The 23,072-nt window shown below is 37.5% G+C and overlaps 1 protein-coding gene and 1 pseudogene across 1 annotated transcript; both read left to right on the forward strand.

Moving 5' to 3' along the window:
- The first annotated feature begins 7,606 nt into the window (after positions 1-7,606).
- Positions 7,607-8,545, forward strand: LOC129562888 (olfactory receptor 4F6-like; annotated as a pseudogene).
- Positions 8,546-14,966: 6,421 nt separating this feature from the next.
- LOC129563397 (olfactory receptor 4F4) lies at positions 14,967-16,278 on the forward strand. The gene is made up of 2 exons (XM_088840257.1): positions 14,967-15,028; positions 15,213-16,278. The coding sequence occupies exons 1-2, from the start codon at positions 14,967-14,969 to the stop codon at positions 16,276-16,278; spliced, it is 1,128 nt and encodes a 375-aa protein (XP_088696383.1).
- Positions 16,279-23,072: the final 6,794 nt, after the last annotated feature.

The following is a 23,072-nucleotide window of genomic DNA, read 5'->3' on the forward strand; positions in this document are numbered from 1 at the left end:
TTCCTCTTCACTTTCTGCCATAAGGGTGGTGTCATCTGCATATCTGAGGTTATTTATATTTCTCTTGGCAATCTTGATTCCAGCTTGTGCTTCTTCCAGCCCAGCGTTCCTCATGATGTACTCAGCATATAAGTTAAACAAGCAGGGTGACAATATACAACCTTGATGCACTCCTTTTCCTATTTGGAACCAGTCTGTTTTCCATGTCCAGTTCTAACTCTTGCTTCCTGACCTGCATACAGGTTTCTCAAGTGGCAGGTCAGGTGGTCTGGTATTCCCACCTCTTGAAGAATTTTCCACAGTTTATTGTGATCCACACAGTCAAAGGCTTTGGCATAGTCAATGAAGCAGAAATAGATGTTTTTCTGGAACTCCCTTGCTTTCTCCATAATCCAGCGGATGTTGGCAATTTGATCTCTGGTGCCTCTGCCTTTTCTAAAACCTTCTTGAACATCTGGAAGTTCACGGTTCACATATTGCTGAAGCCTGAGTTGGAGAATTTTGAGCATGACTTTACTAGCGTGTGAGATGAGTGCAATTGTGCGGTAGTTTGAGCATTCTTTGGCATTGCCTTTCTTTGGGATTGGGATGAAGACTGACCTTTTCCAGTCCTGTGGCCACTGCTGAGTTTTCCAAATTTGCTGGCATATTGAGTGCAGCACTTTCACAGCATCATCTTTCAGAATTTGAAATAGCTCAATTGGAATTCCATCACCTCCACTAATTTGTTTGTAGTGATGCTCTCTAAGGCCCACTTGACTTCACATTCCAAGATGTCTGACTCCAGGTGAGTGATCACGCCATCTACTACTGTGGGCAGGAATCCCTTAGAAGAAATCGAGTAGCCATCATGGTCAACAAAAGAGTCTGAAATGCAGTACTTGGATACAATCTCAAAAACGACAGAAAAAAAAAAATGACAGAATGATTTCTGTTCGTTTCCAAGACAAACCATTCACTATTACAGCAATCCAAGGCTATACCCCAACCATTAACGCAGAAGAAGCCAAAGTTGAACGGTTTTATGAAGACCTACAAGACCTTTTAGAACTAATACCCAAAAAAGATGTCCTTTTCATTATAAGGGACTGGAATGCAAAAGTAGGAAGTCAAGAAACACCTGGAGTAACAGGCAGATTTGGCCTTGGAGCACGGAATGAAGCAGGGCAAAAGCTAATAGAGTTTTGCCAAGAGAATGCACTCGTCATAGCAAACACCCTCTTCCAACAACACAAGAGAAGGCTCTATACATGGACATCACCGGATGGTCAACACCAAAATCAGATTGATTATATTCTTTGCAGCCAAAGATGGAGAAGCTGTATACAGTTAGCGAAAACAAGACCAGGAGCTGACTGTGGCTCAGATCATGAACTTCTTATTGCCAAAATGCAGTACTTGAGTGCAATTTTAAAAACAACAGAATGGTCTATGTTTGTTTCAAAGGCAAACCATTCAATATCACAAAAATCCAAATATATGCCCTGACCAGTAATGCTAAAGAAGCTGAAGTTGAATGGTTCTATGAAGACCTACAAGACCTTCTAGAACTAACACACAAAAAAGATGTCTTTTTCATTATAGAGGACTGGAATGCAAAAGTAGGAAGTCAAGAGATAGCTGAAGTAACAGGCAAATTTGACCTTGGAGTACAAAATGAAGAATGGCAAAGCCTGACAAAGTTTTGCCAAGAGAATGCACTGGTCATAGGAAACACCCTCTTACAACAACACAAGAGAAGACTCTACACATGGACATCACCAGATGGTCAACACTGAAATCAGATTGATTATATTCTTTGTGGCCAAAGTTGGAGAAGCTCTATACAGTTAGCAAAAACAAGACTGGGAGCTGACTGTGGCTCAGATCATGAACTCCTTATTGACAAATTCAGACTGAAATTGAAGAAAGTGGGGAAAACCACTAGACCATTCAGGTATGACCTAAATCAAAACCCTTATGATTATACAATGGAAGTGAGAAATAGATTCAAGAGACTAGATCTGATATACAGAGTGCCTGAAGAACTATAGACAGAGGTTCATGACTTGTACAGGAGACAGTAATCAAAATCATCCCGAAGAAAAAGAAATGCAAAAAGGCAAAATGGTTGCCTGAGAAGGTCTTACAGATAGCTGAGTAAAGAAGAGAAGCTAAAGGCAAAGGAGAAAATGAAAGATATACCCATTTGAATGCAGAGTTCCAAAGGATAGCAAAGAGAAATTAAAAAAAAAAAAAACCTTCTTCAGTGATCAATGCAAAGAAATAGAGAAAACAATAGAATGGGAAAGACTAGACATCTCTTCAAGAAAATTAGAGATACCAAGGGAACATTTGAAGCAAAGGTGGGCTCAATAAAGGACAGAAATAGTATGGACCTAACAGAAGCAGAAGATATTAAGAAGAGGTGGCAAGAATACACAGAAGAACAATACAAATATATATATATATATTAATAACCCAGATAATCACGATGGTGTCATCAGCGACCTAGAGCCAGACATCCTGGAATGCAAAGTAGTGGGTTTTAGGAAGCATCACCATGAACAAAGCTAGTGGAGGTGATAGAATGCCAGTTGAGCTATTTCAAATCCTAAAGATGATGCTGTGAAAGTGCTGCACTCATAAGGCAGCAAATTTGGAAAACTCAGCAGTGGCCACAGGACTGAAAAATGTCAGTTTTCATTCCAGCCCCAAAGAAGTCAGTGTCAAAGAATGTTCCAACTGCCATACGATTGCACTCATCTCACACACTAGCAAAGTAATGCTCAAAATTCTCCAAGCTAGGCTTCATCAGTATGTGATCTGAGAACCTCCAGATGTTGAAGCTGGATTTAGAAAAGGCAGAGGAACCAGAGATCAAATTGCCAACATCCGTTGGATCATCGAAAAAGCAAGAGAGTTCCAAGATAACATCTACTTCTGCTTTATTGATTATGTCAAATCCTTTGACTGTGTGGATCACAACCAACTGTGGAAAATTCTTAAAGAGATGAGCATACCATACCACCCACCTTATCTATCTCCTGAGAAATCTATATGCAGGTCAAGAAGCAACAGTTAGAACCAGATGTGGAACAACAGACTGGTTCCAAATTGGAAAAGAGTATGTCAAGGCTATACACAGTCACCGTGCATATATTATTTAATTTTTATGCAGAGTACATCATGCAAAATGCCAGGCTGGATGAAGCACAAGTTGGAATCAAGATTACCAGGAAATTTATCAATAACCTCAGATACACAGATGACACCAACCTTATGCCAGAAAGTGAAGAGGTACTAAAGAGCCTCTTGATGAAAGTGAAAGAGGAGAGAAAGCCAGAAAAAGCTGACTTAAAACTCAACATTCAAAACACAAAGATCATGGCATCTGGTCCCATCACTCCATGGCAAATAGATGGAGAAACAGTAGAAACAGTGACTGACTATTTTCTTGGGCTCCTAAATCACTGCAGATGGTGATTGCAGCCATAAAATTAAAAGATGTTTGCTCCTTGGAAGAAAACCTACGACCAACCTAGACAGCATATTAAAAAACAGAGACATTACTTTGCCAACAAAGGTCCATCTAGTCAAAGCTATGGTTTTTCCAGTTCATGTATAGATGTGAGATTTGGACTACAAAGCAAGCTGAGCACCGAAGAATTGATGCTTCTGAACTGTGGTGTTGGAGAAGACTCTTGAGAATCCCTTGGACTGCAAGGAGATCAAATCCTAAAGGAAATCAGTCCTGAATATACATTGGAAGGACTGATGCTGAAGCTGAAGCTCCAATACTTTGGCCACCTGATGTGAAGAATTGGCTCTTTTGAAAAGACCTTGATGCTGGAAAAGATTGAAGGCAGGAGGAAAAGGTGACAACAGATGATGAGAAGGTTGGATGGCATCACTGACTCGGTGGACATGAGTTTCAGCAAGCTCTGGGAATTGCAGATGGACAGGGAAGACTGGCATGCTGCAGTCCATGGGGTCACAAAGACTCAGACACAACTACGCGACTGAACTGAACTGGGGAATCTAGACAAAATGGTACGATGAACCTATTAGCAATGCAGAAACAGAGACGCAGACATATAAAACAAATGTATGGACACCAAGGGGGCAAGGAGGGTGGGATAAGTAACGAGAACCTACTGTATAGCACAGGGAACTCAACTCAGTGCTCTGTGTTGATCCAAATAAGAAGGGAATCTAAAAAAGAGGGGATGTATGTATATGGATAGCTGATTCACTTCACTGTGCAACAGAAGCTAACACAACATTGTACAGCAACTATACTCCAAAAATTTTTTATTTAAAAAATAAAAATTAATTAATAAACTCCAACAAAGAATAAAAATTAAGGTGAATAATTTGTTGAATAGCAATTGGGATTTCTTTTTTACTTTTGATCAAAGATCACACAGATTTAAAGAAATCCTCCCCCTTTTTTTTTTCTACTTGTCTCTCCTTAATTAATTTTTTCTGCCTCTATTTCCTCAAGTAGAACTGAAATCTACTGTGAAAAATACCAGTGAGTTCTTTTTACAGGGTTAGTCGATTCAAATCTTGAGCCAATCTCAGCCTGTAAATCTCTGGTCTCAGGCCTCTCTGATACTCCCAGGTCTCCAGAACTCTAGATTAACAAGTTCTGATCTTCTACTGGGACTGAGGTTTCTCCACTGCCAACTAACCTGTGATGCATGCCCCAGGAGAGAACCTCACATAGCCCCAGGAGATGCTCTGTGCCTAGCTGCCATCTTCCTAGGACTCTATTTCTGTCTATATTCTCCCTCATTCTTCTTAATATGCTGTTTTCCATGGTGCCCAAATCTCCTCACTTAGAACAAAAGCACAATCATTCTACTGGCATGGTAGAATGATTTATGGAGTTCTGTACTGCTCACCTCATGTGAAGAGTTGACTCACTGGAAAAGACTCTGATATACAATTATACAGAGTGAAGTAAGCCAGAAAGAAGAACATCAATACCATATATTAACGCATATATATGGAATTTAGAAAAATGGTAACCTGAACCCTGTATAAGAGACTGCAAAAGAGACATAGGCATTTAGAACAGTCTTTGGGACTCTGTGGGAGAGGGTGAAGGTGGAATGATTGGGGAGAATGGAATTGTAGCATGTATATTATCATAAGTGACCAGTCCAGGTTCGACGCATAAATTTTCCTCTGTTCATTTCTTTGCATTTGTGCTTTTTTAATAGAATTCTTTTTTAGAAAAAAAATAAAAAAATTAAAAAAGAAAAAAAAGAAAAGACTCTGATAGTGGAAGGGATTGGGGACAGGAGGAGAAGGGGACAACAGATAATGAGATGGCTGGATGCCATCACCGACTCGAAGGACGTGAGTTTGAGTGAACTCTGGGAGTTAGTCACGGACAGGGAGGCCTGGCGTGCTGTGATTCATGGGGTGGCAAAGAGTCGGACACGACTAAGCGACCAAACTGAACTGAACTGAACTGATACTGCTCACAGAGCTTCTCTGGTGGCTCAGATGGTAAAGAATCTGCCTGCAATGTGACAGACCTGGGTTTGATCCCTGGGTTGGAAAGATTGCCTGGAGGAGAGTATGGTAACCCACTCCAGTATTCTTGCCTGGAAAATCCCCATGGACAGAGGAGCCTGGCAGGCTACAGTCCATAGGGTCGCAGAGTCAGACATGACTGAGAAACTAAGCACAGCACACACACATACTGCTCACAGTGTTACCGACAAGCCCTGGGTGTGGGGGAGGGAAACAGGAGAAATTTTCCACTAATTTGGAATGTCACTATTTTACCGAAATTAATTTAAACAAGCCATAACTCTGCTGCTCTTCTAGAGTATATGGCTTCTGAGCAGGAGAAAATGATACACAACTCTAAACAAAGATAGAGCTTTGATATCTTGAGGCTACCATGGTAACCTGGAGATCAAATTTTTTTTATGTGCATATCAAAGATAAAGTCAGCCTTTTTCAGAGAAATCTGTTAGGTTTGTCTTGATGATTGTAACAGCTCATCTGAATAATTCTCTCCTTCTCAGGTAAAAATGCTCTTATTACAGACAACTCAAAATGACTCGCTACATTTTTTTCTCTTCAGACACTGATCCAACAAATCCAAAATTTACTTGCATCCAGTCAAGTCAGGGAAAATAAAGTTCAAAACAATTTAAGACCTTCATCCCCAATAGTCCAAAGTTTATGAGCACAAGTAGAGTCACAGGTAAACATCTGCCATAATTAAAAACAGAAAAATTATTCTGAATTATGAGAATTATCTTTACCTATCAAGGGTTTAGATTTATTTCTTCAAGTCTGGTTCTATGAATATCTTGTTTCTCAGGATATATTTTCACACTTTCATCTCAGTCACTCAAAACAAGATCATCCACCATAAAGAGGACCTTTTTTTATACAATCCAATATGTTATGTCAAAACCTTCCTGTAAAACAGATTCACTTTGCTGTACACCTGAAATTAATACAACATTGTAACTCAACTATATCCCAATAATATTTTTTAAGAAACCTTCCTTCTTTCCCTCTGTTTAATCACCAGAAAATTTTTTCAATATTTCTCTCTTGGGGAAACCAATGTGACTCAAAGTTTTAGGCCCCAAGATAATCTAATTATGTGCTGAGTATTAGCCATCTTTGCAGCAGCAGGTCACTCTCTTATGCAGCTAATTAGGTTATTTCTCATTATGGAGAATTTTATATATAGCTTTATCTTTGAGTGGGGTGGGAGTGCTTATTTACAGAGGTAAAGAGTACACTCTCTGACTTTTATGAAAATATCAATCTTCTGTCTGTCTATTTCAAATGCAAGTAAGATGAAGATATCAATCGTTTGTCTGTCTATTTCAAATTCAAGTAAGATCTTTAAGGTAGATTGTTTTTAAGTACATGTAGGAAATAGCTTTCAGAGGTATCTTAACAGTTATTATACATGTCTATACTCATTTCTAATATGTGTGGTGGCTCAGATGGTAAAGAATCTGCCTGCAATACAGGAGATACAGGTTCAATTCCTGGATCAGGAAGATCCCCTGGAGAAGGAAATGTCAACCCACTACAGTATGTTTGCCTGGGGAATTTCATTCACAGAGGAGCCTGGTGGGCTACAGAGGTCACCAAGAGTTGAGCATATCTGAGTGACTAATACTTTTCATATTCATTTCTAACTTCTATTTAACTTTATTGTTCATGATTATATTTTTTAAAGGTTATCTATTTTTTAATCATTTTATATGCTCTTATACCCTCTTCCAATTTTCTGGGGTTCAATATTTTTGTTTTTAACTTTTATTATTTTACTTCATCTGTATTCCTTGAGTTTATGTTATACATTCTTTCCTAACACCATAAATTGTCTGACTGCTCACATATTTAAATAAATAGGATCATTTAAAGAGAAAGATTGTCTCTGAGTGAAGCTTTGTTGTACTCAATATTTTATACCCTGGTTTCCATTATTTTGTAAGTGGTCTATAATCAATTAAGTTAAAGGACCAATTTTAAATTATCAACATTTAACACAACATTTAAGTTGTATTAAGTTGATCCCTCCTTTCTTTTGTTATAGGTCACTTGACAATCTTCTCTTCTTTATGATTCAATGGACCAAGTAAATGGCTCTGTGGTAACTGAATTTGTGTTACTGGGACTTACACAATCCTTAGGGATGCAGGTTTTACTTTTTCTCTTCTTCTCTGTATTGTATTTGGGGATTATCCTGGGAAACCTCTTCATTGTGGTCACAGTGATTTTCAATTCCTACTTACATACCCCCATGTATGTTCTATTGGCCAACCTATCACTCATTGACCTAGCCCTTTCATCCACCACAGTTCCTAGGATGATCTCTGATCTTTTCAGTGACTGTCAAATCATTTCTTTCCACAACTGCATGCTACAAATGTTCTTTATTCATGTCACAGGAGGCGTGGAGATGATGCTGCTCATAGCCATGGCATATGACAGGTACACAGCAATCTGCAAGCCTCTCCATTATCTAACTATTATGAATCCCAAAATGTGCATGTTTTTAGTAGTTGCTGCTTGGATAATTGGAGTGACTCATGCTGTGTCTCAGTTTGTCTTTGTCATAAATTTACCCTTCTGTGGACCTAATAATGTGGGGAGCTTTTATTGTGATTTTCCTCGGGTTATTAAACTTGCATGCATAGATACTTACAAACTAGAATTTGTAGTCACTGCCAACAGTGGCTTCATATCTATGGGCACCTTCTTTCTCTTAATTATATCATACATCTTTATTCTGATCACTGTCCGACGACATTCTTCAAAGCATTTATCCAAAGCGTTCTTCACTCTGTCAGCTCACATCACTGTAGTGTTTTTGTTTTTCCTTCCGTGCATGTTTCTCTATGTATGGCCTTTCCCTACAAAGTCACTGGATACATTTTTTGCCATTGTGGACTTTGTTGTCACCCCCGTCTTAAATCCTGCCATATATACTTTAAGGAACAGAGATATGAAGGTGGCAATGATAAGGCTAAGTCAATAGCTTGTAAATTCTAGGGAAGTGACATGAGAGATTTCATTGATGAGAGCACAAGATAAATGTCATGAATCATCAATACCCTGGTGGTCACCACGAACACTATAGAATGTGTTCATCTTCATCATTACTTTTAAAAACTGAGAAGTTGGTGTTTCCCTAGTGGTTCAATGGTAAAGAGTCCACCTGCCAATGCAGGGGACATGGGTTTGATCCCTGATCCAGGTAGATCCCACATGCTGCAGAGCAATTAAGCTCATTGACCACAACTGCTGAGGCTGTGCTCTGGAGCCCAGCCACTGAGCCCACATGGTGCAACTACTGAAGCCTACATGCCCTAAAGCCTGTGCTCTGCAACAAGAGAAGCCACAGCAATGAAAAGCCCATGAACCACAACTAGAGAGTAGCCCTGGATTTCCTCAACTAGAGAAAAGTCCGTGCAGCAACAAAGACCAAGCACAACCAAAAATAAAAAAAAATAACATACAACCAAAAAAAAAACTGAGAAGCCTACGAAAAAGAAGGTATTGAATCAAGGAATTTCATTTATGTAGACTTGCAGGTTATATTTCTATCTAACCTCCAAACCTAAACTGTAGTTACCACTAATGGCTGCATTCAATATTCATGTGGATATTTCACATCAACAGATAGATATGTAAAAGCGTATATATGTATATATATATATATATATATATACACATATACATGTAATTTAACTTCGTCAGTATCTTCCATTTGATAACAAGCATTGTTGGAAATCAATTAATATTTCTTATGGAAATTATACAGAACCAAAGATAAATTATGGCTTTATGTAAACCAGCAGACATTAAAATTGAAGAAGAAGCAATTCTCATCATACTTGTATTTTAATTAGATAAATAGGAAGGTCAACACTATGACACTACATTAAGACTTAAAATTGTTTAAGACTTTGATAATGTATTTTGTACAATATTGTTTTAGAAATAGACTCTAGTATTTTCTATTATGTAAAATTTTGCCTATTTTCCAGTTTTTTTCAATATTTGTGTTCAAAGCATATCTTGATTCATTCTTTAAAAGAACCTCGAATAGCCAAAGCAGTCCTGAGGAAGAAGAATGGAACTGGGGGAATCAAGCTGCCGGACTTCAGACTCTACTACAAAGCCACAGTCATCAAGACAGTATGGTACTGGCATAAGGACAGAAAGATAGATCAATGGAACAAAATAGAAAGCCCAGAGATAAATCCATGCACCTATGGACACCTTATCTTTGACAAAGTTGGCAAGAATATAAAATGGAGAAAAAGTCTCTTTAACAAGTGGTGCTGGGAAAACTGGTCAGCCACTTGTAAAAGAGTGAAACTAGAACACTTCATAACACCATACACCAAAATAAACTCAAAATGGTTAAAGATCTAAATGTAAGACCAGAAATTATAAAAATAGAGGAGAACATAGGCAAAACACTCTCCGACATAAATCACAGCAGGATCCTCCATGACCCACCTCCCAAAATATTGGAAATAAAAGCAAAAATAAACAAATAGGACCTAATTAAAATTAAAAGCTTCTGCACAGCAAAGGAAACTATAAGCAAGGTGAAAAGACAGCCTTCAGAATGGGAGAAAATAAACAAATGAAACAACTGACAAAGAATTAATGTCCAAAATATACAAGCAGCTTCTGCAGCTCATTTCCAGAAAATTAAACGACCCAATAGAAAAATGGGCCAAAGAACTAAACAGACATTTCTCCAAAGAAGACATACAGATGGCTAACAAACACATGAAAAGATGCTCAACATCTCTCATAATCAGAGAAATGCAAATCAAAACCACAATGAGATACCATTTCACACCAGTCCAAATGGCTGCTATCCAAAGGTCTACATGCAACAAATGCTGGAGAGGGTGTGGAGAAAAGGGAATCCTCTTACACTGTTGGTGGGAATGCAAACTAGTACAACCACTGTGGAGAACAGTGTGGAGATTCCTCAAAAAACTGGAAATAGAACTGCCATATGATCCAGCAATCGCACTCCTGGGCATACACACCGAGGAAACCAGAATTGAAAGAGACACACATACTCCAACGTTCATTGCAGCACTGTTTATAATAGCCAGGACATGGAAGCAACCTAGATGTCCATCTGCAGACGAATGGATAAGAAAGCTTTGGTACATATACACAATGCAGTATTACTCAGCCATTAAAAAGAATACATTTGAATCAGTTCTAATGAGGTGGATGAAACTGGAGCCTATTATACAGAGTGAAGTAAGCCAGAAAGAAAACATCAATACAGTATGCTGCTGCTGCTGCTGCTGCTGAGTCACTTCAGTCGTGTCCGACTCTGTGTGACCCCTTAGACGGAAGCCCACCAGGCTCCCCCGTCCCTGGGATTCTCCAGGCAAGAACACTGGAGTGGGTTGCCATTTCCTTCTCCAATGTGTGAAAGTGAAAAGTGAAAGTGAAGTCGCTCAGTCGTGTCCGACCCTTAGCGATCCCACGGACTGCAGCCTACCAGGCTCCTCCATCCATGGGATTTTCTAGGCAAGAGTACTGGAGTGGGGTGCCATTGCCTTCTCCGTCAATACAGTACACTAACGCATATATGTGGAATTTAGAAAGAGGGTAACCTTAACCCTGTATACAAGACAGCAAAAGAGACACAGGTGTATAGAACAGTCTTTGGAACACTGTGGGAGAGGGTGAGGGTGGGATGATTTGGGACAATAGCACTGAAACATGTATATTATCATATGTGAAACGAATCACCAGTCCAGGTTCGACACATGATACAGGATGCTCTGGGCTGATGCACAGGGATGACCCAGAGGAAGGATATGAGGAGGAGGGAGGTGGGAGGGGGTTTCAAGAAGGGGAACACATGTACACCCAGTGCTGATTCATGTCAATGTATGGCAAAACCAACCAATATAATATTGTAAAGTAATTAGCCTCCAATAAAAAAAAAATTCAAAATAAAATAAAATTATCTACAATTCTGTAAGTATTTGAAGGGACTTATTTATTAGAGGAGGATACTCCATTCAGATCTGCTTCTTTAATGTGTTCATTTATAAGGAAGGATACTTAGAACAAAGATGATGATTGGCATGTTTCATGTAAAATCTGGAAAGTCTGCTGGTCATGGAGCACAGCTGAGAGATCATTTGGATTCTTTCTATGACTGATTTAAGGAACATTAACTGTGATAAGTCAGTTCAGCTTTAACCACTATATGGTAATTAAAGCACTCAGTAAAAATGATAAATAATAAGAACTTAGATTTATTATTGGAGAAGGCAATGGCAACCTACTCCAGTACTCTTGCCTGGAAAATCCCATGGACGGAGGAGCCTAGTAGGCTGCAGTCCATGGGGTCGCTAACAGTCAGACACGACTGAGCGTCTTCACTTTCACTTTTCACTTTCATGCATTGAAGAAGGAAATGGCAACCCACTCCAGTGTTCTTGCCTGGAGAATCCCAGGGACGGGGGAACCTGGTGGCTGCCGTCTGTGGGGTCGCACAGAGTCGGAAACGACTGAAGCGACTTAGCAGCAGCAGCAGACTTATTATTTGTCGAGGTATTTTTCCTATATTTTCTCCACAAATTCTAAGCTATCTGCTTTCTTTAAAATCTAGAACATTATTATTTGCTTTCTTCTTAACACGTCTGAATTTTAACTCACAATTTCATCAATTGTTTTACTATAATTCTTTAAAAATTTACCTAGAAATTCAGTGAGGGTCATAGAAGTCCCTGAGTTAGCCAAGAAACTGTGACATTAGCCCTTAAATCAAGAAGATTTTGTGTATTTCCTCAGGGGAAAGCTTGTGAGACTATAAGAGTTAGTCTCAATACCCAAAGTTCAGGATGACTATTTTCAGATCTCTTCATCTGCCTCTGGTCACTTCCATAAATGGTTCTTATTTAATGAAGTCATTTGCTGAAGATAGTTTATATCAATTTTCTTCTCTTCTCTTCTCTTGGAAATTGTATACTTCATGAGAAAGTGCAAATAAAAGAAAAAGTCTACACACCTTGCTCTGAAAATTGCTGTAGTGTCTTCCAGTTATGAAGGAGGTAGGTAGAATGTGAAAGTGAAATATATTAGTAGAACTAACCAAACTGTAGCATTTGTATTGACAATAAAATGCTTCTATTAGTAATAACCCATTCTACAGAATTCAGTTTTATGTGTATTTTTCAGAAAAGATGGAAGAACCCTGAGGTTGGTGAAAAAAAAATCATTTTGCTGAAGAATAGTATATTTGAATTCTTACTTGTTACCATGGTAGAAAATCTTTTCACTGCAAATGAGAACACTTTGGTAAACCTATACTGACATAACTATCGAGTTTGTCCTCTTCTCTCAGTGAAATGATTTCACATCAGTAAACATCCAAAGAAAATACTAAATCGCATTCCTTGACTTTAAAGAAACATCCAAATCAACCAGTCATGTCAGAAATGATCTCACAATAGGAATCCCATCCTCTTTATTGTCAATGACAAGTATGATTATATTTGTGCTAAGCAGAAGGGGACTAAAATGACTCTTTATGACTTGTTTTACTATTAGACTTCTCTTTATACTTGGAAATAAATTAGAATTGCTAAATATTTATAGGATTTTAAAAACAGTAATATAGAGCTTTAGGATAGGGCTATGGAATGGATAATGAAGAAAAAACTGTAATTTCCAAGGACCGTGGAGTAACTGATTAAATAGAGAAAACATACTACTCCCTCAAGAAATTTGATGAGCCATACCCTATCTTTTCATGACTCCTTGCTGCTGCTGCTGCTGCTGCTAAGTCACTTCAGTCATGTCCGACTCTATGTGACCCCCTAGACAGCAGCCCACCAGGCTCCCCCGTCCCTGGGATTCTCCAGGCAAGAACACCTTGAGACCTGTCAATTTCCTCTCCTCTCTTTTATAGCTTCCCCTTCAGGCTATCATTCCATTTTCTACTTCACTTACTGCAAAACTTCTGGACTCCCCAATATATATATGAAATGACTTTCGGAACTTACATCCAATGACCACTTTTCAGGCTTTTAACTTTCAGGTAGCAACTTACAAAGATATTCCAACAATACCTCTACATTTTATTATCATCACCCTTTACTTCTTTCCAAATGTATTACTTCTTCTAAAAATGATCTTTATGTTATATATTGCTATTCTAACTCTTGTTATAGTTATTACAGAATTAAAGCTGTGACAGTGTTCACAATTTCTCAGAATAAAAAAAATTAGCATCATTTTTTTATCTTATACATGTGTTGACACATGTCCTGTTATTACTACCTTTATATTGGCTATTATTAACTGCTTACCATTTGTCAGAAATTTATTAAACAATTGCTCATATTCTGCAACAGTTCATGTCAACATAATAAAGCAAGAATCCTGTAGTAGGCACTCTAGAATCCTTTTCCAATTTCATTTCCTATTAAAATTTCTTCACATTTTATCTCAGCAAATATTTTCCTCACTTTTAAATTTTTATTTTTTTAAATTTTATTTTGTTTTTTAAACTTTTTGACCACCCCACACAGCATGTGAAATCTTAGGTTCCCCCATCAAGGGTCAAACTCACATCCTCTGTAGTGGCATTCTCTTGCTTTTAACTTCTTTCTCTCATTTTTAAACCTTATTTTTGTGCTGTTATTCTTTTCTTCCATTTTTCATCTTTAATTTTATTTTGGCATAACTCTTTCTTCTAAGCATTTTCATATTACCAAATGTTAAGTATCAATTCTATCCTCTATAAATTCTTATAATTCCTAGTTTCTCTTTCAGAATTCTCATAAAGGTAAAGTTCCCATAAGACTGAATCTCTTCATCTGTCTTAGTTTTCATATTGCTACCCACACTCCTGAGAGATTATGAAAATTATTTTTAAATTATGTCCCCTCCCTCAATCCTAATACAGTATTGAATTAGTGCGGATTTAGAAAAATTTTGATCCAATGCAGTCATTTTAAAAATAGGGAAGCTAAATCTTGCTATGATAATTATTTTTAGAATACAAGTATACTTTTAAACGATTATTGAGGAGCCAGGGTTTTTCTATGAATCAGAGGTGATAACTCTCACTACTAATAATCATCTAAATCTACTGTATAATTACCAAATACAAAACTTAAATTCATAATAAACATAAGAAGGAATATAATTAGTATTTGCATTTACAAAATGGCAAAAGAAGTCTTAAAGAGGATGAATTTAAGATCCACAGATGCACACAAAACCCACACACTGTGATTGCCTCACAATTAAATTGCGAATGAGGATTTGTTTTAGTTTGATAGAGAAGTTTCCAATAACTGTATACAAGATTACTGTGATGAACTACTAGGCTACTAAAAGTACCTTCTCAAAAATGCATGTCATGAAAAGCCTTTGCAGATGTGACAATCATAGAGTTTTGTATATATTTAAGAGCTATGATATGGTCCACAGAATATGAATTGTTTTGGAGTTCAGTGAAAGGGGACATAAATGCAGGGTGAGGGTATAAATTTAATCTGGCAGGGAGGGTAACATGAAAAAAGCATTTTATTAGGAATAAGCCTAACACAAGTGGAAACACTAAAGCTTGGACTACTGGACTATAAGCGTATCCAGGCAAAGAGTGTGGGACAAAATTGAGTTCAGATTGTAGGCATTTTGAATTCCTTTATGTAATAAAGCACAGAATGTCATCATGAGTGTGAACCTAATGACACAAAATGGGGCTCTGAATTTGAACGTAATATTTCTGACTTTCTTCTCACCCCATTCAAGGTAACTACAGAGGATATTTCCTGGAATGAATCAATAAGTGAAACAAACCACTCCACGGTGACTGAGTTCATTTTTCTAGGACTCTCCAATTCTCAGGAACTCCAGATTTTCCTATTTGTGTTCTTTTTTGTATTCTATGTAGGAATTGTGTTCGGAAACCTTCTTATTATCATAACTGTGGCTTCTGACTCCCACCTTCACTCCCCCATGTACTTCCTACTGGCCAACCTCTCACTCATTGACCTGTGTCTGTCTTCAGTCACAGCCCCCAAGATGATTGCTGATTTTTTCAGCAAATGTAAGGTCATCTCATTCAAGGGTTGCCTTGCTCAGATATTTCTCCTTCATTTCTTCGGTGGGAGTGAGTTGGTGATTCTAATAGCCATGGCCTTTGACAGATATGTAGCAATCTGTAAACCCCTTCACTACACTACAATTATGCGTGGCAATGTATGTGTTGGCTTTGTGGCTGCTGCGTGGGGAACTGGCTTCCTCCACTCAGTGAGCCAGTTGGCCTTTGCAGTGAACTTACCTTTCTGTGGCCCCAATGAGGTAGATAGCTTTTATTGTGACCTTCCTAGGGTCATCAAACTTGCCTGCACAGATACCTATAGGTTGGATATCATGGTCATTGCTAACAGTGGTGTGCTCACTCTGTGTTCTTTTTTTCTCCTAATCATCTCATACACTGTCATCTTAGTGACCATCCAGCATCTCCCTTCAGAGAGGTCATCCAAGGCTCTGTCTACTTTAACTGCTCATATCACTGTAGTTCTTTTGTTCTTTGGACCATGTATCTTCATTTATGCCTGGCCATTCCCCATCAAGTCATTAGATAAATTCCTTGCTGTCTTTTATTCTGTGATCACTCCTTTCTTGAACCCAGTGATATACACATTGAGGAACAAAGACATGAAGACAGCAATGAGACGGCTGAGAAAAGGGAATATCAATTCTAGGATAAAGTCTTAGATCTCTTATAAAATTAACCTGTAAGATTAATCTGAGATAATGACATATTATATAGCATCAGTAAGTTATTTAGAAAATCTAATGAAAAACGATATCTTCCATTTCATATCCTGTATCAACTGTCAAAGAATATTTACATACACAACCTCATTTTATTCTTTGACAATCTTGTTATATTTTTGAATACAGAAGCAAACTTAACATTCTACTTTGAAAATATGATCTCATTAATTCTCCTAACAATTAAAGCCATAAATGTTCGCATTTGTACACTCCTGTGTCTTCTTGGATGGTCCTGGGGTTAAACTAGAGAAAGATAGAAACTAGATTGACTTAGGATTTTTTTTTTTAATTTCTATTTGGCTCATTTCCCCTAAAAACATCAAGAAACAACTGCTCTACACCTAATTTAAAAAAAAAATGCTTAGTGATGATATATATGTCAACTTTTAAGAGGTTTAAAAAAAGAAACTCCTCCCATTATAACAGTTTAACTACTATCATTGTAACAACCCATAATCCATGAGTGTATTATTAAGAAAGACAGGAAGAGGGGCTTCCCTAGAACATCAATGGTGAAGAGTCCATCTGTCAGTGCAGGGGACATGGGTTCTAGTCTTCATCCAGGAGGATCCCATATGCCGTGGGACAGCTAAGCCCATGTGCCACAGCTATTAAGCCTGTGCTCTACAGCCCATGACCTGAAACTACTGAGCCCATGAGCTACAAGTACTGAAGCCTGTGCCTAAAGCCCATGCTCAACGACAAGAGAAACCACTGCAATGAGAAGCCTGCTCACAGCAGGGGCTAGAGAGCAGCCTCTGCTCACCACAACTAGAGAAAACCCAGATAAACAACAAAGACCCAGCACAGTCATAAATAAATAAATAAATCTTATTTTTTTAAAAAAAAGAATGACAGCAAAAGCGAGTCTGCCAATATAAAATCTGTCTTGTAGGCATATGACATCCTGTGGTATACAACAACCCATAGCAATAAAAGCATTTAGAGAGATTCAAGTCTCTCAACATATTGGCATACTGTGTATCATTTGGATTCATCCTTGTCACTTTTCATGATGAGCTTTCACAAGCACAGGCTTTGAAGTCAAAAAGAGATGGGTTCAAATTTACCTACCCCATACTAATCATGACTTTAAGCATTAGCCCAGTTGGTAAAGAATCCACCCACAATGCAGGAGACCCTGGTTTGATTCCTTGGTCAGGAAGATCTGCCGGAGAAGTGATAGGCTACCCACTCTAGTGTTCTTGGGCTTCCCTTGTGGCTCAGTTGGTAAAGAATCCACCTGCAATGCAGGAGACCTGGGTTCAACCCCTGGGTTGGGAAGATCCCCTGGAGAAGGGAATGGCTACCCATTCCAGTATTCTGGCCTAGAGAATTCCATGGACTATACCCATGGGGTTACAAAAGAGTTGGACACAACTGAGAGACTTTCACTTTCAACCTTGTTTTTCCATGGATTAATATCCAGAAGAATTGTTGGGTCATATGGTATCTAAATGTTTAATTTTGGAAAATTTCCATGCTATTTTCTATAATGTCTATGCCAACTTACATACCCATCAACAGTGTAACAGGATTTCTTTTTCTTCACATCCTTTATACTTTCTTCACTAATCATACACCTGATTATACATTTGAAGATCTGCTTTGTACATTTGAAGATCTGCTTTGGAGAATTATCTATTCGGGTCTTTGCCCAATTTTAATCAGTTTTTTTTTTCTGTTTTGTTTTGTTTTTAGCTATTGAGTTGAATGATTTTAACTCCTTATCAGAAGTAGGCTATAAAAATATTTTCTCCCATCCAGTAGTTGCCTTTCACTCTTTGCCTATTTTCCTTATTATGCATAAGCTTTTTAGTTTTATGTGCTGTTGATTTCAGTTAGCTAATTTTTGTTGAGAATTTTTGGGTTTATATGTCTTCAGTAATATTGTTCTGTGGTTTTTGTTTCTGCAGTGTCCTTATCTGGCTTTAGTATCAGGGTAATTCTGGATCTATAAGTTTAGGAGCATTCATTCCCTCTTATTTTTTTGAAAGTTTAAGAAGACTGGCATTAATTCTTTAAATGAAGAAAAATCTTGAAATTTAGAAACTTGCACTTAAAAAATACTAGGATGAAAGTGGAAATACAGAGGAAAAAGCAAATTTTCTACACAGCGACAATAAATCAGTATGTACAAAGATAAATGAGATATAGTTAAAGCAGTGATAAGAGGAAACACATATATATGAGAAAATTCATATGTATACGAGAAAAACTCATATACATGTATCATGTATATGATGAGTCATATACACACATTTATTTAAAATGAAAGAATTAAAGAAATGAGTTAAATTAAAATTTTTTTAATTTTTTTCAAATTAAATTTCAATTTAATTAATTTTTTAACTAAAATTGAATTTTTAATTCAAATTTTTAAAAATCCAAAGAGAAATAAAAAGAAAACACAAGAAAGAAAACAAACAAAAGTAAAAATCAATAAAATAAAGAACCAAAAAAAGTATCAAATTTGTAAATCAAAAGTCTTGTTTTAAACAAATATACAAATTAGACAGTCCAGTCCATGAGATAGTTTCGTAAAAGATAAGACATAAGCACAAAAGTAGTTGATAAATAGTAAGGGAAAATAATCATTAAAAATCTGCAAATAAAGGTCACTAAAAACAATGTTGTACACATCTATATAAATAAATTTGAAAGCTTTATGAAATGGATAAATATTTCAGAATAATACATTTACTACTGACTGCAGTACAAATATAACATTTAAAATGCTAATTTCCATAGAAATAATACAGAAATGTATCACACAAATATCACATACACACACACACACACCAGGCTTAAATGGTTCCACAGATAATTCTACAAAACATTTAGAAATCAGATGTGCTGTGTGCTGTACTTTGTCACTCAGTTGTGTCCAACTCTTTGTAATCCCATGGACTGTAGCCTGCCAGGCTTTTCTGTCCATGGGGATTCTCCAGGCAAGAACATTGGAGTGGGTTGCCATGCCCTCCTCCAGGGGCCCTTCCCAACCCAGGGATCAAACCCAGGTCTTCCACATTGCAGGCAGATTCTTCACCATCTGAGCCACCGGGGAAGTCCATGAATCCTGGAACGGGTAGCCTATCCCTTCTCCAGGTGATGTTCCCAATTCAGGAATCGAACCAGGGTCTCCTGGGTTGCAGGCAGATTCAGATAGTCTCACTGAAAACAAACTGTTCCAAAGAATACAAAAATGAAAACTGTTTCCAATTTTTTCATGAAACAGCAGAAGTTCTACCCAAATTAAATAAAAATAGTACAAGAATAAACATTATCAGCCAGTTTACTCATGAATATCACAGTCAAAATTCTATATACAATATTAGTACAGTAGACTTCCTTTCTCATACCATACACAAGAATTAACTGCTAATAGATCTGAGATACAAATGCAAAATATGAAGATATACAAACACAAGTACAAAATATGAGTAAATTCCTAAAAGTCCTAAATATAATGGAAATATTTCGATGACACTAAATACAGATGTGATTTTTAATGATAAATTATAATAACAAAGTCTGCAACCCAAAATATTTTTTAAAAACAAATGCAAATTCAGAATACAGAAGACAAACTGGGAGTAAACATTACAACATATATCACAGATAATGAACTAATATTACTAAATGCAGAAAGAACTCTTAAAATTGAAAGAGGAAGACCAGACATCTGATAGATTAAAAAAAGCTGGGGGTGACTTCAGAGTAAATGGCAGAAGAGATTTAGAGAGTCCAGAGACTCTACAGAAACACTGAAATTATAAGCAAAAATTATTAGAATCAACATTTTAAGAATTCTGAAAAGTAGTCAGAAGCTCATAGAAAATAAGTAGACATTGAATAAAGAAAAGGGCAACTTAAAAATGATAGATTCGTGGCATTTTTATTTGCCCTTTCATCATACCCTTTCCTAGCTTAGCATTTTTTGTGGAGATGATGGCCCATAGCTGAATGAGATCACAGTCTTTGACTCCAGAGGGAGCAGAGAAGACCTTAATTTCAAAGAACTATGTTTCTTTTTTCTAACCTGTCTGAAAGCCACCTAAAAAAAAAATTATGTAAACCTTTTAAATTTGTTTCAGCTAATTCAGAAGTCACTCAAGGTGGAAGAGAAGCAGGAATTCTTCAAAAACATTGTAAGGAAAATGAAAAACCCATAGCCATCTGGGACAATTGAGCCCATCCCTAAAAGCCTGGAAGGAAAATGTAGGATCTGGGTTTTTTGGAAAAGAAGGTAGTCAAAACAACACCTTTATATTGGGGAATTCAGAAATCTGATGGCTCAGAAGGTAAAGAATCCACCTGCAACGCATGAGACCTAGGTTTGATCCCGGGTTGGGAAGATCCCCTGAAGAAGGGAAGTCTACCCACTCAAGTATTTTTGCCTGGAGAATTCCGCGAATACAGGAGCCTGGTGGGATACAACCCATGGAGTCACAAAGAGTCAGACATGACTGAATGACCAACACTTTATACATGTCAGAACAAAATACATATTCAGAAAATACCTGAGAAGAGTCTCAAATTTTAGCTCTGGCTATTTACTCGTGCAAACATAAAATGAAGTGTAAGGCAGAGTTTTATATAACCCAAATATTGAAGGAATGCCTCAGCAAACAATCAACCAGGAAAGACTGGAGTGTTTTCGTTTTTCTTATTTTCTGTTGTTTTTTCATAATTTTTTCTTGGCTCCTGGTGTTCAAAATATCACTAGCTGAACACACGCTAATGATATAGACACTTTAGAGAACAAACATAACAAAGAATACAGAAGGTACAAAAATAGTCTGCTGCTTGCTGCTGCTGCTGCTGCTAAGTCACCTCAGTCGTGTCTGACTCTGTGCGACCCCACAGACGGCAGCCCACCAGGCTCCGTCGTCCCTGGGATTCTCCAAGCAAGAACACTGGAGTGGGCTGCCATTTCCTTCTCCAATGCAGAAAAGTGAAAAGCAAAAGTGAAGTAGCTCAGTCGTTTCCCACTCTTCGGGACCCCATGGACTGCTGCCTACCAGGCTCCTCCGTCCATGGAATTTTCCAGGCAAGAGTCCTGGAGTGGGTTGCCATTGCCTTCTCCCCAAAATAGTCTGCTGCTGCTGCTGCTGCTAAATCGCTTCGGTCGTGTCCGACTCCGTGCGACCCCATAGACGGCAGCCCACTAGGTTCCCCCGTCCCTGAGATTCTCCAGGCAAGAACACTGGAGTGGGTTGCCATTTCCTTCTCCAATGCATGAAAGTGAAAAGTGAAAGTGAAGTCGCTCAGTCGTGTCCAACTCTTAGCGACCCCATGGACTGCAGCCTGCCAGGCTCCTCCACCCATGGGATTTTCTAGGCAAGAGTACTGGAGTGGGGTGCCATTGTCTTCTCCCCAAAATAGTCTAGAAGTCACTAAACAACAAACAAACAATCCCACCTGAATCCTACAGAAATTAACAAAAATAAACCTTAAGGAGGGGAAACAATCTGATTTCCAAGTTACTGAATTATAATATCCAGAAGATATAATTTAAAAAATAAGAAGCCTACAAATAAAAATGTATGTTCCATGCATGATGAAATAAACAGACACTATCTGTGAGAAAGTAAAACATTTGATTTATTAGATAAAGACTTTAAACAAATGGTTTTAAATGAAAACTAAGAGAATAATAGATCACATCAAGACTTTTATTTGTCTTTCTGTTGCTGCATTGTAAGTTCTTTTATATATTTTGGATACCAGAGCTTTATCAGAGATAAGTACTTTTCCTCTTCTCTGGGTTGTTGATTTATTTGATAATGTTCTTGTAATAAAAATTTATAATTTTGAAGTCAAATCTCTTTCTTCTTTGCTTTCTTTTTTTTTCTTTTGCTTTTCTTTTCATATCTAGGAAGTCATTGCCTGTACAAGGCCATGATTTATTCTAATATTCTCTTCGAGGAGTTAAAGAGAATCTTACTGATAATCTTGAGGTATAAAAAATTATAAAGGTATAAAGGTAAAAATTATAAAGGTATAAAAATTATAAAAAAGAGCCAAAAATATAATGGAGCTTCCCAGGTGGCACTAGTGGTAAAGAATCTGTCTGTCAATGCAGGAGATGCAAGAGACACAAGTTTGATCCCTGGATTGGGAAGATTCCCTAGAGTAAGGAATGACTACCCACTCCAGTATCCTTGCCTGGAGAATTTCATGGACAGAGGAGCCTGGCAGGTTACAGTTCATGGAGCCACAAAGAGTTGGACATGACTGAGCACACACACAAAAAAGTACAATAACTGAAACAAAAGGTGCTGGGGCAACTGGGTATTCAATTTCCAAGAAAAATGAAGTTAAACGCCTACCTCACACGATATACAAAACTTAATTCAAATTGTATCAATAGCTTAAATATAAGATTAAAATCATACAACTCCTAGAAGAGAATACAGGAATAAATCATGGCCTTGTACAGGCAATGACTTCCTAGATATGAAAAGAAAAGCAAAAGAAAGAAAAGAAAATAAGAGATTTGACTTCAAAATTATAAACTTTTTAAAACAAGAACATTATCAAATAAATTGACAACCTAGAGAAGAGGGAAAGTACTTATCTCTGATAAAGCTCTGGTATCCAAAATATATAAAAAAAAACTTATAATGCATCAACAGAAAGACAAATAAAAATTAGAAAATTGACAAGGAACTTGAATAGGCATTTCTCCAGAGGAGATAAACAATGGCCAGGAAACACATGAAAAG

Source organism: Moschus berezovskii, chromosome 9, assembly GCF_049115385.1.
Source record: "Moschus berezovskii isolate FMDL1 chromosome 9, NW_MosBer_1.0, whole genome shotgun sequence".
NCBI lineage: Eukaryota > Metazoa > Chordata > Mammalia > Artiodactyla > Moschidae > Moschus > Moschus berezovskii.

Bases quoted from the DNA above. Each gene is read 5' to 3' on its own strand.
- LOC129563397 (XM_088840257.1), top strand. From the start codon at position 14,967: ATGATATGGTCCACAGAATATGAATTGTTTTGGAGTTCAGTGAAAGGG. The intron at 15,029-15,212 runs GTGAGGGTATAA...TATGTAATAAAG, and splicing joins AAAGGGGACATAAATGCAGG to CACAGAATGTCATCATGAGT.